The 17,175-nt window shown below is 41.3% G+C and overlaps 1 protein-coding gene across 7 annotated transcripts in view; it reads left to right on the forward strand.

Moving 5' to 3' along the window:
- Positions 1-17,175, forward strand: part of LOC139466827 (SCO-spondin-like) — a 66,410-nt gene that overhangs the window by 12,138 nt on the left and 37,097 nt on the right. For all 7 annotated transcript variants that reach the window (XM_071248530.1, XM_071248529.1, XM_071248526.1 and 4 more), the window contains exons 2-13: positions 3,742-3,833; positions 6,876-7,448; positions 8,353-8,622; positions 9,004-9,021; positions 9,380-9,922; positions 10,384-10,545; positions 11,393-11,656; positions 13,562-13,723; positions 14,444-14,704; positions 14,899-14,913; positions 15,410-15,952; positions 16,392-16,574. In XM_071248530.1, the coding sequence (XP_071104631.1) occupies positions 3,761-3,833; positions 6,876-7,448; positions 8,353-8,622; positions 9,004-9,021; positions 9,380-9,922; positions 10,384-10,545; positions 11,393-11,656; positions 13,562-13,723; positions 14,444-14,704; positions 14,899-14,913; positions 15,410-15,952; positions 16,392-16,574 (3,067 nt within the window). In that variant the 5' untranslated portion in view covers positions 3,742-3,760. The remainder of the gene's footprint in view (positions 1-3,741; positions 3,834-6,875; positions 7,449-8,352; positions 8,623-9,003; positions 9,022-9,379; positions 9,923-10,383; positions 10,546-11,392; positions 11,657-13,561; positions 13,724-14,443; positions 14,705-14,898; positions 14,914-15,409; positions 15,953-16,391; positions 16,575-17,175) is intronic.

Here is a 17,175-nt window from a genome sequence, read left to right on the forward strand (position 1 = left end):
CAATTTATGATAATGAAGGGTCAGGGAAGTAGAGAGTTCCACGATCCGCCTTTGGTGTAGTGACTGAACGACACTAGTAGATTACTGGTGTCTTTCAAAATATGGCACCATATACCGCTTATTCTTGTTCAATAACATTCAAGCAATGAAAATGGTGGACTATGTATTCGATAATACATAAGTAAGTACACTACTCTCTTGTTGTAGATACAATAACTGATCTGTTAATCAAAATATAGAGGTGTATTTTCTTGTCACATAACATGTTCATCTCATCAAGTGACCCGACAAAGCGTATTTTCAATGTCATACCTCCACATGAGATAGACATATTATTCGACAAGAAAATATGTTTTATTTAGGTCTTTTAAAGGCATTTAGAAATAATATATATAAGGAAGAGAATTTATGGATGTCAAACTTCTTTATTATGAGGAACACAACGTTGCGGAGTCTATACTTACTCCTTCATCAGGTGAATGATGAAGGAGTAAGAATATACTCCGAAACGTTGTGTTCTTCATAATAAAGAAGTTGACATCCATAAATTCTCTTCATGATATTCTATTTGTTCTGTAAAATATTCTTACAATTTTTTCTCGGCAAAGGACAGTGCCATGCCGACGGACTGAAAATACTGCCGTTCACATTTCACTCAAATCTGATACCAATTAAATATTTTCAGATATAATTTAGTATTCCAAATTCAGTTTCATATAAACCTAAAACATACAATTGTTTCAATAGACTGATTTGTCATGGAATTGTGATTTGGGTTAACTGTCACTTGAATACGCCTTAAAGGTCTTCATAATTTATAGGGGCGGTCGGGTAGCCTAGTGGTTAAAGCGTTCGCTCGTCACGCCGAAGACCCGGGTTCGAATCCCGACATGGGTACAATGTGTGAAGCCCATTTCTGGTGTCCCCCGCCGTGATATTGCTGGAATATTGCTCAAAGCGGCGTAAAACCATACTCACTCACTTCATAATTTATAGAGGTTTTAGTGTGTTATAGTTCATTAGGCAGGAGCACACTTAGTCAGAAATCATTATTAAATAAAACAGAAAGATAATTCACCGAGTGTATGGCATCGTTTGTAATGCATAGTATGACCACTTTCGTGTCAACTGATACAGCTATTCTTTAATATTCATTATGGTATTTTATTATCAACCTGGTGCTAATTTATCATATACTGTGCTTTACATTACGTTATACAATGTTAAACTGTACGATAACTCATGTTATACCTTATATTTATAATTTCTGATACAACTTGTACTACTGCGTGTTATGATATCCTGAACTATCTTGGCGATTATCTGCCCAAACAGATTCCTGGAGTAAAAGGCAAACTAGAGGTGAAAAGTATACGAATGGATCACTGTAAATCAGTGAGAACACCGGGTGTTCACGGAAAGGGTAAACATGTGGTAACAAGAATTGCCACAAGTCTACTCACTCTCCATAGCGTTTCTGTAAGCCATGTTTGTGTAAGTCGCGAACACAGTTTACCTTCATAAATGTTTAAAAGTTTGGAAACATGAAGTATAGTATTCTTTCTACAATTCTTGTTGGAAACATTCTTACCCATAACAAATTTAGTATTGTCAGGATCGAATACCGGTGCACAAAATATGAATATAATGTTCATATCACTTACTAAAGTATTTTTGTAGTTTCAGCACAAAACTAGTGTCTCAAAAACCTTAACAGATTGTTTTATCTGACAGCATGATTTCATAAATCATATATTGAGATATAGGGCCGTACAACTGAGACAGCATCGTAGGGATGTTTTGTATTTATGACATATGTGTCTTGTACAAGAGGTTAATGATCATCGATGTTGACGGACACATGACTCGGATTCTCTCACCTTCTAACAATGGCACGCGTGTGGAGTGTTTGCTCAGGTGATAGTTGATACTGTTGCCATGGTCACAGTGATGTCATATAGCAAGATTAAACAGTGCCATTTAGCACTTTGAGTATCAATAATAGTACCGTCGTTGCTGTATTATAGAATGTTTGTGTTAAGCACACTAACTGGTGCACGTTTTTTATAAATGTCCAATGGGTATATGCATAGCTCATGATATAGTCGGAATCGTAATATCGACTCTGCTTTATGCAGATTTTTTTATTGGATATATGAAAAGGTTTTGTCGCTTTATTTATCTATTAGCTATATATATTGTTTTATTGTGCAACTGACGGTTTAATAATAACAATAAATGTTCAATCTCAAGAATTCCAAAATGAGTCGAAATTAATTTATTTTCTGTCACGACAGTCAAGAACAAACTGGGAACACCAAAAATACATTTTGTAAATTAAGCTATATTACTTTTTTACATATCTAAAATTATCGGTGAGGATGATATGGCATGAAATATAACATGGTTTACAGTTATGAGATACATGTGTATATTTAACATGCATTTAACGGTTGTCAGAAGTGGAATATTGACAGATCGCTTAATGCGGCGTCACAAACCAACCACACAATCAACAAGCCGGACTTTGCCGAATGGTGACGACGCCGGGCAATTAAGTGAGTGGGATTAGACTGCTGTCTTTAATCCGTCGTCGTCACCATTCGGCAAAGGTCGTCGTTCGTCGTTGACCGGTGTTTTTACATTCATTGTTAGTGTGAGTGAGTGAGTGATTATGGTTTTACGCTGCTACTAGCTATATTCCACGGCAGGGAGCACCTGAAATGGGCTTCACACATTGTACCCATATGTGAATCGAACCCGGGTATTCGGCGTGACGAGCGAACGCTTTAACCACTAGGCTACCCGACCGCCCTCGTTGTTAGGGAATTAGCCACCTGTGAATCTCATTCCCTAGCGGTTTAAACGTGTACTTTCATCATGCGTTGTATATTTCCTGCAATTTAACCCAGCCAAGAGTATTCACTCATTATTCACCTCTCAGGTGTTAATGGTCGCAGCCGACGTAAGTGGCTGTCTATGCATCTTCTTGCCACTGACTATTGATTCAGCTAATATCCTCATTTATTTACAGTTGCTTAGCTAATCAGTTTGTATATTTGCTCTGATTTAGTTAATCAGTGATCATTCTTAGTGTTAATTGGGTTTTTGATCCTTTATATAGTCGTCTATTGATACCATTAGCTAATAATAATAAACCTGAGAATTCGAATCTATGACCACGTTCTTAATGGTTACTTTATTCTCGTATATTGACTGGTCTCAGGAGACACTGCAGAGTGAATATCGTTTGTCGGGGAGGGAGGGTGGTGGTGGTGAAATTGGGTTTAACGTCGCGTCCAAGATTTTTGCACTTATATAGCGACGTGCATGTACGTGTGTGTGTTTGTGTGGCTGCTTGTACTAGTCCGGACTGATGGCGATTTATAGTGCTAGCTCACTGAGATACCATGCTGCAGTTTAACATGCATACTCCACTCAGACACAGTATACTGACTCCGAGCCGACCAGTCCTTGTTTTAGCCCCTTAATGCCGAGCACTAGACAGGGTAAGAACAAGTACCATCTTTAAACGTCTTTTGGTATGACGCGGCCGGGGATCGAACCCCGGACCTTCCGCCTTCCGGGCGGACGCTCGACCACTAGACCACGGAGGCGGTCCGGGGATGGAGGGAGGGAAATTTGTAACATATATGTTATCTCACTGTCAAGTATATAATAACTATTTTCACTCTTATTGATCCCCAGAATAAATGTAATATCTTCTTGTGGCGTTTCCAGGTAACCAGACAGGACTACAATGCGGTTACCCGCCTCCTTCTTGGCGCTTGCAGCCACGCTGCTGCTTGCGGATGCTCAAAACACAGGCCCATGTGAGTAACCAATTTATTGCTGCTTGTTGTATAACCTAAATATCAGATTGGCTAGTCGTTGTTAATACACACGCAAGTACACAAATGGCCGATCTGTGCAGACGTCTTGACGGCGTTATGTTTGATTCTACGTCACGAGTTATCACATCAAACACTGGAAAAAAATATTTTTCCACTGCTGAAAACAATTACATTATTGCAAGGTGTTCCTTTTCAAAAAAGACTAATAGTTTTAAATAAAATCTGGTTTTGTAGCTACAGCGAAAATCTATTCTTGAGACAAAATACCAGCCAGCCATTCACCCTTTCCCCACTCGATATCATTCAATACGTAACGACACTGTCACTCGAAATCACGTAACACGTTATGACACATCACTCACCAACAGTAAATACGTAACGACACTGTCCCTCGATGTCACTCAATACGTAACGACAATGTCCCTCGATGTCACTCAATACGTAACGACACGTCACTCGATATTACTCAATACGTAACGGCACGTCACTCGATGTCACGCAATACGTAACGACATTGTCCCTCGATATCACTCAATACGTAACGACACGTCACTCGATATTACTCAATACGTAATGGCACGTCACTCGATGTCACGCAATACGTAACGACATTGTCCCTCGATATCACTCAATACGTAACGACATTGTCCCTCGATGTCACTCAAACGTAACGACACTGACCCTCGATGTCACTCAATACGTAACGACACGTCACTCGATGTCACTCAAACGTAACGACACTGTCCCTTGATGTCACTCAACAGAAAGACAAGAATTGTAGATAATTTTAATTCAGATTTACATAAGAGCTACATTTCTGGAGAATGGGTTACCACGCGTTGCTGTATCAGGAGATTACTATACAATCTGATAGTTCTAAAGTTCTGGACAACATCTTTGTGAATGATAAAACACACCGTGATGCTGCGTTAACAGAAGCAGCACAGTGACATCATCTTAGATCGGAAATAATATATATCTAATCAAATATAAATGCAGTCATCATCAAAGAGTTATGATTATTATGATTTCTCGTTCAAAAGAGGAGGATACTGATTCAAAAATATTTCAACATCAGAACATGAGATATATGACATCTTTCTACCGGCTAATATCACACTTGTGAATCGGTGGTGTGAAATGTACTATAACATAACCCCACCTTGATAGCATTTCGCGTTGAAAGGGAGGACATGTCACAGAAGATTGTCATTATTAGTAGGCCATGACATCTATAACGTGTCAGTCACGTACTCACGGCTTATCATACGGAATGTCATCATTCATTGTCCTGTGCAGAATAGCATGCTCCACTCAACTGGCCAGGACTCGGTCGGTTCATGAAACACGTTAGAAAACTTAATATTGAAGTTGTAGATTGTCACAATACTATTACATTTTCACTGTCACTTTTCACTGTGGGGCTGCTTCCTAGACGAAAAACACTGATGGCATTTTGGTCCTTCTGTTCAGTACACTTGTTCAACAAATCAGATGGATTTCACTTGTTTGCAAAAGCATAATCTTCATGTGGCCTTTCTTCCCGAATCACTACGTCCTTCAACTTGGGAAGGAATTTGTGAGTCATGGTTTGGGACGAACTCACGTCGTTGCTTCCGATCCGAAACATGTCGATTTCTGAAACCATTTCGTCTAGCATTCCAATACTTCGGCTGACAGTGGGCAAACTGTTTTCACTGCGTTTTCCAAACCTGGTAAGTTTCAATAGATATCTTCTTTGGCAGAACTTGGCCATACACCAATCGATAGCTTCGGTGGCGAGCGTCGTGCACAGCTTGTTACACATGGGTGCATTCACCGCCCCTGATGGAACCAATAACAATAACAGTACGGCGAAACTGAAGATGCCCTGCATTGTTGCTCAGTCGCCTGGTGCTCTAATACATCCAGTCCAACTCTTCACCACTGTCTTGTCAGTTTATGAAGTCTATTCTCACTGAATGAAAGTCGAAACCTCTCTCATTAGCCTAAACTGGCATTGTTCACAGAAGTCTATTGGTGTCTAATTTGGATGGAACGTGGGCGATATTAATGAGGAGCGTTGTCAACGGTAGACTATTATCAGAGATCTCATTGTAGTACACATATTCAGGGCATCAATTACTGTAAGAGCTTACTAAGGTCTGATGTCATCCTTCAGATGGTAATTACCCTATGTTATCATCAGATATGTATCTCATTATGTAACGTTATGAAATGTTGTTGTACCGAATGGCCGAGCTGTGGAGGGATTCGCACAGTATCAGTATATTCGAACAAATTGTATCAAGACATAAAACATTTAATTTTGTTGACAACAGCTTCTCTATTCTTTGGTGTTGTGAAATAAAAGATGTTGTTATTCACAAAAAGTTTCATGTTCTCTGGTTCTGGGAGTTTGCTGTGCAGAGTTGAGTCCCTTGGAGAGCCCCAAACCTATGGTCATGTGTTCGGATCCCGGTTCGACCTTACTATGTTTCTAGGTTTAACATCACCATACCTGTGTTCTGGGTTTCAGAAAAACGCCTATGGCCTGCATCTCTTCAGGCTTTCCTTCCACATAAAGCTATACTCACTCACTCACTCACTCACTCACTCACTCACTCACTCATATGGTAAGTGAACCAAACGATACTACAGCTTTCATAGGGAAGTCCATCACCCATAGCATCTTGTCCTCAGTTTTGTATGTTGACGTTTGAACACATTAGTCAACAGTAGATGAGACGGTCAGGTGGGAAAAGACCTCGAATCGCCCACGTGTCCCTCTTCCTCAGTTTCAGCCAGCCTTCAAGAAACTGCCCTATTATGAAACGTCTCAAATAATTGTTCTGCATGTGTCAACAACTAAGGGAGGTAACTCTTATCACATTTCCTGCTATGATCTGGCAACGTCGACATTTACGTTTCAGTCATTTTTTGCCACTGACAATCACAACACACTTAACAATCTCTTCTGCCATGTAACATAAACACACTAGCCAACATCTAATACATATACGTTTTTGTCCTCTTCCCCAGCATGTAGTGACAGAATGGACATCGTCCTGGTCATCGATGGTTCAGAGAGCATTGGGACAGACAACTTTCAGAAAGTAAGATCAGCCACGGAGGCCTTTGCTCGACAAGCATTCAACCGTATACAGAATCTCAGATTGGGCATTGTCGTCTATGGTACAATTGTGGAACAAAGCATATACCCTTCCAGCAACAGAGAAGAAGTGTTTCAGACTCTCGAAAACCTTGCCTACCCAGTCAATGGTGGCACCTACACCGATCTTGGTATCGAAACTGCTAAGGCGCTCTTAAACACCACAAGCAATATTAGGGCCATGGTTGTGCTCACTGATGGACTCTCCCGATATCCTGATGATACTGAAAAAGCTGCAAATGTTGCCAAGTCAGAGGGCATTACAGTTTACAGTGTAGGAGTTACTCTGGATAGCAGACTTTTTCCACAACGCATCATTGAATCTTACACATTGGAGCTGGACCGTATTGCTACATCGCCACAAAATAGATTATCTATCGACAACTTTGATCAATTATCGATTTTGGCCAGTGGGCTCCTGAATCAAGTTTGCGTCACTCAATGTAAGTATCACAGTCCCAGGTAGAATTGTTTGGATGACGACATCTCATGACATAATATAAAACGTCAATGCAAAAAAACCCAGTTATGACGGCCCAAAAAAATTCAATTTGGCGTAAAAGGCAAAATAGTTGTGAAAATTATATGAACGGTCCACTGAAAATCAGTGATGACATCATGTGTTCGCGATCACCACCGATGGATGCAGCATTAATGCGGGGCTGGATAAGCGATCAGATCTACTGATTAAGGTTTGGTTAATGTCACATTCCAACTGTATCATTTACTGTATCATTTACATCAGGACCAAAGCATAATGTATCCTGACGGAAACAGTTCCTGTGCATCAGTATCAGTAAGTGAATGCAAACAGAACAATGTATGGGTATCCATGAAACATGAACTCATCATGACAGTGTCAACACACGTCCTCTGCAAATGTCCACTCAGACTGAAAGTGTTGCGGGGTCAATTGTCAGTTGTCAGTATTGGGTAACCAACATTTTTAGTGACACAGGCTTGACAACGGCGCCTCATTGACGACACACTATGGTTGAGAAGGCTTGTGCGATGTCGCAGCTGGACCAACGTTACCGGAAGTTCAGCGACGTTTAATTTCAGCCCCCATATGTTTGATATGCAAGAGATCTGGCGACACAGCAGGCCAAGGGAGTTTAGGGGTTTAATGTTAACCAATGAAGTCTGACACGATCTGCCGTTGTACAAAACAACCTTAGCGCTACGACTGTCGTAAGTCTATGTTAAGGTACGGGAGTTACGATCACCTTAGCCCTAAGATCACTTTGTACAACGACGCCCAGATATATAAGACTGGAATATTAATCAACATACTGTTTTCATGTTCTTTTAGGAATGTCTCAAGTTGCTGATGTCATGTATTTTCAGTGACAGTAACATCAGGGCTTGTTGACCAGACCATCTTTGTTGGAGACACGTTAACTCTAGTGGCCCGCATGAGTGAGTCCGGTCTACAGGATATTCTCTGGTTCAAGGGGAACACCCGCTTGCCCAGTGACCCAAGGATTACTTATTCTAGTTCTGGATTCGAACACCGACTTACTATTACCAATGCGCAGCAGAGTGATTCCGGCACCTATACCCTCACAATCAATGGGGTCAGCACTTATGGACAAGTCACTGTACAAGGAAATTCAAGTATGTATACTCAAATTATTTCGTTTCTAATATGTATGTATAAAACGCCATTGCAAGAGAATAAAGGACAAACTAGCTGTGAAAATTAAGTGAATGGATTACTGAAAATTAGTGATGACACTAGATATTCGCGAAAAGAGTAAGAATGTCAGTGAGAGAGTGGATATAGTACCTAATGTTATGTCACAAATGTACATTTTGTTCGTTGAAGCAATTACACCTAGTGTACCTGGTATAAAATTACATAATATCCTCACAGCGAAATAAGAGTATTGGCTTTCTGGCATTGTTTAAGTTTGGCCGAGGATATGTAAAAAGCCCACATGTCCAGGTACTTTTGGAGCATCATATATTGTCATCTAATTTGTTATCATTTTTCAGATCCGGGATCAACTGCAGGTGGGTTTTCTCTCAGTACCAAAAGAATATAACATCATTGTGGCATCTTTCAAGGCCATGTAAAATGTAACTTGCCACGCGAAATGAACAGTTTATGAATAACGTGGAAAGATATCATTATGTGTTGATTAAAAATAGTAATTATTTGAAAAGATTATTGATTTTGCGTTTTTCTATGTGTGTTTAGAAACATAATTCTTGTTTGATACTGAAAGATATAATTATTTGTTGGTTAAAAATAATAATTATTTGAAAAGATTATTGATTTAGCGTTTTTCTATTTGTGTTTAGAAGCATACTTCTTATTTTGTAGATATTTCCATGTTGATCACCCCCAATTTTCATTCTTTGTTGCTAGTCTGCCGCGAAAATATTGATGTGTTCTTGGCTATCGATGGATCAAACAGCATCAACCCTGACCCATTTGAGTTCGAGCTTTTACCAGCTGTAGTATCATTTGTGGACGAAATGTTTAACAGAACCCAGAATGGCCTTCGTATGGGATACGTTCTCTACAGCAGGATCATCAACAGTGAGGTGAACCTGTCTGGCAGCGATGCTTTCATACGTTCCTCACTACTAGGTGAGACATACCCAAATGCGATCACCAACACCCATCTAGCTCTTAATCGCATCAAGGATCTGTTTGACGCACAGACGACCGACTCTGCCAAGGTTGTAATGGTGATTACTGATGGCGCGTCGGACGATCTAGCGGCTACTGCACAGGCAGCATTGAATCTGAAGGCTGCAGGAGTGCAGATAATAGCAGTCGGTGTGGGTGACCTAATTAACCAAGAAGAGCTCCGTGGACTAGCATCATCTCCTGACATGGTCATCCTTGTGGAAAACTTCCAAAGTTTGGCAACACAGCTACTAAATATCACCAGCCAGTGTAATGGTATGTGTCTTTCAGAGTATGTACTAACTAAACATTACACGTGTAGATGTGGTACCCGTGAAGATCCGGGTGAGGGTAGGCCTGGAGCAACTTATTCTTGTCGTATGTGGCGGTTAATTTATAAAGGATAGGGCGGAGAGGCTCGCTGACTTGGTTGATGCATTTCATCGTATCCTAACTGTGTAGATCGATGCTAATTATGGCAATCACAGGATTGTCTGGTCCAGATTAGATTATTTCAAGAGCGCCGTCATATTGTTGAGTGCGGCGTTAGACAACAAACAAACAAAAGAAATCACATGTTCTTGACCTAATCTGATCACGATTAAAAAAAATATTACACGAATACCAACTAAAACTATAAACATATAAATGTTGTATAACAATGTTTTACATATTTAAAAAATCAGAATTGGCTGTACAGATTGGAAAATGAGAATGTTTCTTTTTCCTGTGGTCAGGTGTGTTCTCCTCTTGGACGGAACAAAGTCGAACTCCTTGTACTGTGCCCTGTGGTGGAGGAAATCAGATAGTGACGAGGACAAGAACCTGCTCGGGTGGATCCTGTGTCGGCCCGACGTCGGAAACCTTCTCCGTCAACTGCAATACTGCCACCTGTACACGTGGGTGTCACTCAATACAGATATCTCGAAACAAACTCAACTTTTTAACTCAGCTGAGTTTCTAACCCAGTCGCGTTTCTCAATACACTGTTCAAGTTTCTCCCAAACAAGGGAAACGATAAATAAAATGCACTCCCCATAGAAACGGAACCACATAAAAACTCGTCGGGCTCCATAAACTCGTCTGTGAACTATACTCCTTGATAACGGGACCGCCTCGGTGGTCTAGTGGTAGAGCGTCCGCCGGGAGAGCGGAAGGTCCGGGGTTCGATCCCCGGCCGCGTCATACCAAAAGACGTTAAAAGATGGAACTTGTTGTTACCCTGTCTGGCGCTTAAACATTGATCGGTCGGCTCGGAGTCGGTATACTGTGTCTGAGTGGGATATTCATGTTAAACTGCGGCATGGTATCTCAGTGGGGTAGCACTATAAATCGCCATCAGTCCGGACTAGTACAAGCAGCCACACAAACACACACACGTACATTCACGTCGCTATATAAGTGCAATAATCTTGGACGCGACGTTAAACCCCATTCCACCACACGTGGATATTCGTTTTGTCCCTAAAGCGTCTACGCCTTTTCACCAGAGCCATTTTATGACCGACCGAAAAACTTAAGTTACCTACCCAACTCAAACTGTACAGTCAGTTTGATTACAAAATCGACCTCTGTTTGTTTCGAGAAATGCATTTTGCATTCTTTTGAGTTTTCTCAAATTTTCATAAAATCTCAGACTAAAGTCAGTTTTTGAACTTAAGTTAGTTTCGAGAATTCGAAGCCAGAACATATAACAATGTACAATATATAACCGTATGTTTAATTACATATTCTATATTGTTTTAGTGCTTCAGCGTTTCGTCGATATTGAAGTCTATGAGGGCGACACCTTTGAATTGGTGGCTGTCTTCGGTGAGGCTAATATACCCGGAGCTACGTGGACTAAAGGAGGAAGCGCAATATTCAATGGTGGCAGGTTCACGACCTCAGGAACAGGATTCGATCAGACTCTCAGAGTGACCAGCACACAGATGACCGACGCTGGGCAGTATGTTCTCTCTGTGGGTGGAGTGACCACCTTTGCCACCGTCACAGTCCTACAACGACAAGGTCAGTTGTTCTGAAAAGTGTTGCTAGTGCAGTTGGTCTGAATAGAAAAATAGATGTAGGCCGACATTCGCTGGGCATAGGAAAAAGAATAAGATTTGCTCCAAATGTGAATCTTTGTAAATGTGAATGAGTGAGTGAGTGAGTGAGTTGGGTTTAACGCCGCTTTTAACAGTATTCCAGTCATATCACGGCGTGTCAGCTAAATGTGGGAGGAAAGCCCGAAGTGATGCAGGTCTCAGACGTTTACAATTCGGTGAAAGCCACGAGCATGGTGCTGACAAACCTAGAAACATAATCGGGGCGAACCGGGATTCGAACCCACAATCATAGGTTTCTGGCGTGCCCAAGGGACGCAACTCTGCACAGCGAATCGCGGCACCTTAGACGACTGGGCCACCCGTGCCCTCTAAATGTGAATGATATTTTCTCTAGATGTGAATAGGTATAGACCGATATCTCTAAATGGGTATAGGATCTTCTCTCTAAATGTGAATGGGCATAGGAGGATCTCCTCTCTAAATGTGAATGGGTATAGGAGAATCTTCTCTCTAAATGTGAATGGATATAGGCCGATATTCTCTCGTAATGTGAATGGGTATAGGCCGACATTCTCACTCGATGTGAATTGGTATTGGCGAGTATTCTCTCTAAATGTGAATGCCTATAGGCCGACATTCTCTCTAAATGTGAATGGGTGTAGGCTGAGATTCTACAGGCCGATCATTTTACTAGATGTGAATGGGTTTAGGCGGATTTTATTTTAATTTGCACAGGAGAAGGTAGAACGTCTCCAAATGGGGAAAGGGGACACTCAATGGAGATGTATTACGACAGGTTCTCACAATGGGCCTTGAGTTGTTGAACATATATCTCTCATTTAACATATGTGTAGATCCGACATCCCTCTAAATGAACATACATGAGATCCGCCATCCCCTCTCAATGTAGCTGTCCATGAACCTCTTCAATATCACAATGTCTGATTCGATATCATCTCTCACATAACCCGTGAAGTTCCAGGTTAGGTCTTCAGCAACCCATGCTTGCCGTAAGAGGCGACTGACGGGATCGGGTGGTCAGGGTCGCTGACTTGGTTGATGCATATCATCGTATCCCAATTGCGTGAATCGATGCTCATGATGTTAGTCACTGGATTGTCTGGTCCAGACTCGATTATTTACAGACCGCCGTCATATAGCTGAAATATTGCTGAGTGTGGCGTTAAACAACAAACCAAACCAAAAACTTGCTATCTGGAATGACATTTCTGTCACAAGTACTAAAACACCGCCGTCATGGTCGCATCAATACTCCTAGTATCAATCCATGCATTGTCTGGTCAATGCGTTAAACAAACAAACAAACAAACCTAATGGACATAGGTGGGAGACTAATATTCTCAACTGTCATGTAATTCGATATTATCACCAAACCGACCTCGTATTGAAACACTTCTTTTAACACCACTCAGAGAAAACATCACTCTGAAACGTAGAAACAATTAACTATTTTAATGAGTAAGGATGAGGCAGGCATATGGATGAACAACTTTATTACAATAAGGAGCGACGTTTCGGTGTAGGTTCTAACACCGTTATGAAGCAAGTGAAAAGAAGTTTTTCATCCATATATATTATCCTTGCTTAGTACTCCAACTTCTAAATCCTCTCAAACAAGTTATTTTAATTAGGCGTTGGCGAAACCGCAGAGGGATTCCTGAAGCGATTACATTTAACACGGAAAGTGCTTTTTAACTATATTTAAAAGGACAAAATTCAGACATACAACATCCATACTTATAGTTTCCGCCCATAGTTTCCGTCACGAGAGTAGATACGAATATTGTTACCATTAAGTCAATATGTTGCATGAAGCTTGTAAAACTACAACTCTTGATATGACCAGGAGTGTTCACAGCCTGGACTGATGTCAGCAGATCGGCCTGTTCGGCTCCTTGTAACAGCGGCACCCAGACTGTCTTCAGGACCCGCACCTGCCAAAGTGGAACTTGTTCTGGCCCCACGTCCGAAACTATCACAGAAAACTGCAACACGGGGCCTTGTACCGGTGTGTACCAACATATATACTGTCTCTATTTCTGGGACACTGTTATTTTCCATTGCTTAATAACCACATTCTCATCTTCAAAGAGTTTGCCGATAAGTTGTAATCTGTTGTTGGATATGCTATTTTCAACATTCAAATAATGATATCAGCTTTTGTTGTATTTTGTATTTCTATGACGTTATAAGAACAACGTATCTATGTTCACCCTGACATATCAAAGTGTTCATATTGCTTAGACATATTTCTTAATCATTTTGTCAATTCCATCTTAATGCCGTCGAATTGCCTCGTTTCCTAGCGCAATAGTACCAGATAAATGAATACAGCACAGAAACGCCTGGATAGTGCGGCCATACCATTGTAACCCTAACGTTCTCACGGTTGTAACGTTTTTCTCAGGAAGAGCCGTGAAGATCCGGGTTAAAATTGGGCTTCAGCAACCCATGCTTGTCGTAAGGGGAACTACCAGGGTCGGGTGGTCAGGCTCGCTGACATGGTTGATGCATATCATCGTATCTCAACTGCGTAGACGATGCTCATGATATCAATCACTGGATTGTCTGGTCCAGTCTCTATTATTTACAGAACGCAATCATATCGCTTGGTGCGACATTAAACAACAAACAAACAAACCCAAATATCATCTTTGTAACATGTTTCATATGTGAGCTCAGAGACATTGAACCAAGGTTCATACTGTACATTGAAATCTGATTCCAGTGCTGCAACGGTTAATCAATATTCAAGTGACAGAGGGAGACACCTTCAGCCTGACGGCTGTGTTTCGCGAGGCCAATATTCCTGGGGCCCGATGGACAAAGGGCGGTGTTGTGGTCAACAGCAACGGCAGGTTCTCCATCACAGGCACTGGCACAGACCAAACCCTCAGAGTGACCAACTCGCAGCTGGGTGATGCTGGCCAATACACCCTCTCTGTAGGAGGAGTGACCACTTTGGCCACAGTCACAGTCGTGCCACGAAGTAAGTGCTTGGGCATCCACTTCTTCAGGGTGTCAGTGTCATGTCACGCTTTGCTGTCTTGATTTGGAATATTGTTATATTTCTAAAATGTTTATTTGTTTTTGTGGCAGTGTCATGTATTTGTAATGACTTTTTGCTCTTTTGACTTTGAAGATTGTTTATATTTTATTAATTTGTATTTGTTGTTGTTGCAGACACAGCAAGAGCAGGTATGTAAATTTCATGATTTAACATTACCAGAATAAAAACGTGCAGAGAGGCACTAAAACCATTCATTCGAATTGACAGTCACGTGGATAAACATACCATTGGGGTGGATAAGATCACATTTGAGTGGATAAGATCACATGTAGGTGGATAAGATCACATTTTAGTTGATAGTATCACATTTGAGTGGATAAGATCACATTTGAGTGGATAGTATGATATTGTCAACGTCCCTAGCAATAACCATAGGTAACCTTTGGTAACTGTTGGTAACTGTTGGTAACTGTGGGTAACTGTTGGTAACTGCGAGTAACTGTTGGTAATTGTGGGTAAATATTGGTACATCATGTACAAATATGTTTTAAGTATTACTCAAACAGTGTACACAATGAAAACAACATAAGTAAATACACGAGCTAATCAAAATCAAAATCTATTTGCATCTATTTATATCATATTGGGGTTTGTGAAGTAAATAGTATATATCTTTCTAACCAGTATGTCAAGGAAGCCTCGATATCTTCCTCGCTATTGACGGATCAAACAGCATCAACCCCGACCCCTTTGAGTTCGACCTTCTGCCAGCACTGGTGTCATTCATTGAGGAAATGTTCACACGCACAACTGATCTACGTATGGGCTACGTGCTCTACAGTACAATTCTCCGAGGGGAGTTAGATCTAACAGCCGACAGTTCTCTTCTTAGTCAATCAGTGGCAGGTCTTCAATATCCAAACGGCGTCACCAACACACATTTAGCCCTGGATCGAATCGACACACTGTTCACTGCAAACAACAGAGACGCAGCCAAAGTTGTCATCATCATTACGGACGGAGCATCAGACGATCGCAACCGAACAGCCGCGGCAGCAACCACCCTGAAGAACAAGGATGTGCAGGTGATGGCCGTGGGCGTGGGGGATCTCATCGACCAACAGGAGCTAATCAATCTGGCCTCATCTCCGGTAATGGTGGTGCTTGTGTCAGACTTCGCACAACTTGCTTCACAACTCACCAACATCTCCAACCAGTGCAGCGGAGGTATTGACTTGTCTTTGCATGTGTTTGTGACGGGTGTTGGGGAGGATATGCTCATCTTTTCGCGAACACCTGTCATCAGTATTTGATAATTATTCAAAAACACACAGAACGATTTTGTCGCTTTTATGTAATAAGTATGAACTATTATGCATCATGCACTGCTTTAAGCAGAGATTTTACATAATCATAGAAATGGTTCTGTCGTTGATACTTAACCCTATGTAATGGGAACATGTGCTCCATGCGTAGACAGTGTCATTTTACATGCAGGAGTTAACTACAGGCGGAACGTACTCATGTTAACATGTGTCCATATCTATATCTCACACTTAACCAGTTTCTTCTTCTGAGTGACATTTTGAATGAAGAAACAGGAACTATTTAATACCACCTTGTTCCTGATTGTCAACTCTTAGCCTTGTCCCATCTCTAATCGTAGTTGCAGTATGGTCTGAATGGATCTCCCAGCCTTTAGTTGGGACACCGTGCAGCAGGAGTTGCGGAGGAGGAACACAGCAGCGCACGTACGTGAGGAGATGCAACAGCACGGCCTTCACCAACACCTGCCCCGGAAGCAGCAGAGATGTTCGGAATGAAGTCTGCAACACACAGGGTTGTCCCAGTAAGTGAACGACCGCTTTGTGTAGAGTTTAGAGGTCGTGTCTAGTATGTCACTTCCTTTGTGTATGAAAGCATTCAATCAGTAACGATCTTACAATATCCTGGTAAGATATGTCCGCGTTTCAGTGAACGTTTATCACTGGGGGGAAGCAATGAATTCTTTTGAAATGTTTTGTTACATATGCTATTTTATGTCAGGCATATGGTGCAGCGTTATTATTTGTGCATGTGATGTTTGTTTTTCCAAAGTGCCGTACTTCATACGTTTTAGGACAGGTATTGTACTTCATGGACTCACACACACACACACACACACACACACACACACACACACACACACACACACACACACACACACACACACACACACACACACACACACACACACGCGCACACACACACACCATCTATACATACGCACACCACACACATACACATAAACACACACACGCACACACACACACACACATAAACACACACACAGACATACACATACACACGCACAAACATATAGATACACCACACACAACACACACATATACACACATACACTCACACATACATATATCCTCCACTGCCGAGTTGAGATCAGTAAAAACAAA

The sequence above is a fragment of the Haliotis cracherodii genome, unplaced genomic scaffold, assembly GCF_022045235.1.
Source record: "Haliotis cracherodii isolate W230 unplaced genomic scaffold, xgHalCrac1.p SCAF_19, whole genome shotgun sequence".
NCBI lineage: Eukaryota > Metazoa > Mollusca > Gastropoda > Lepetellida > Haliotidae > Haliotis > Haliotis cracherodii.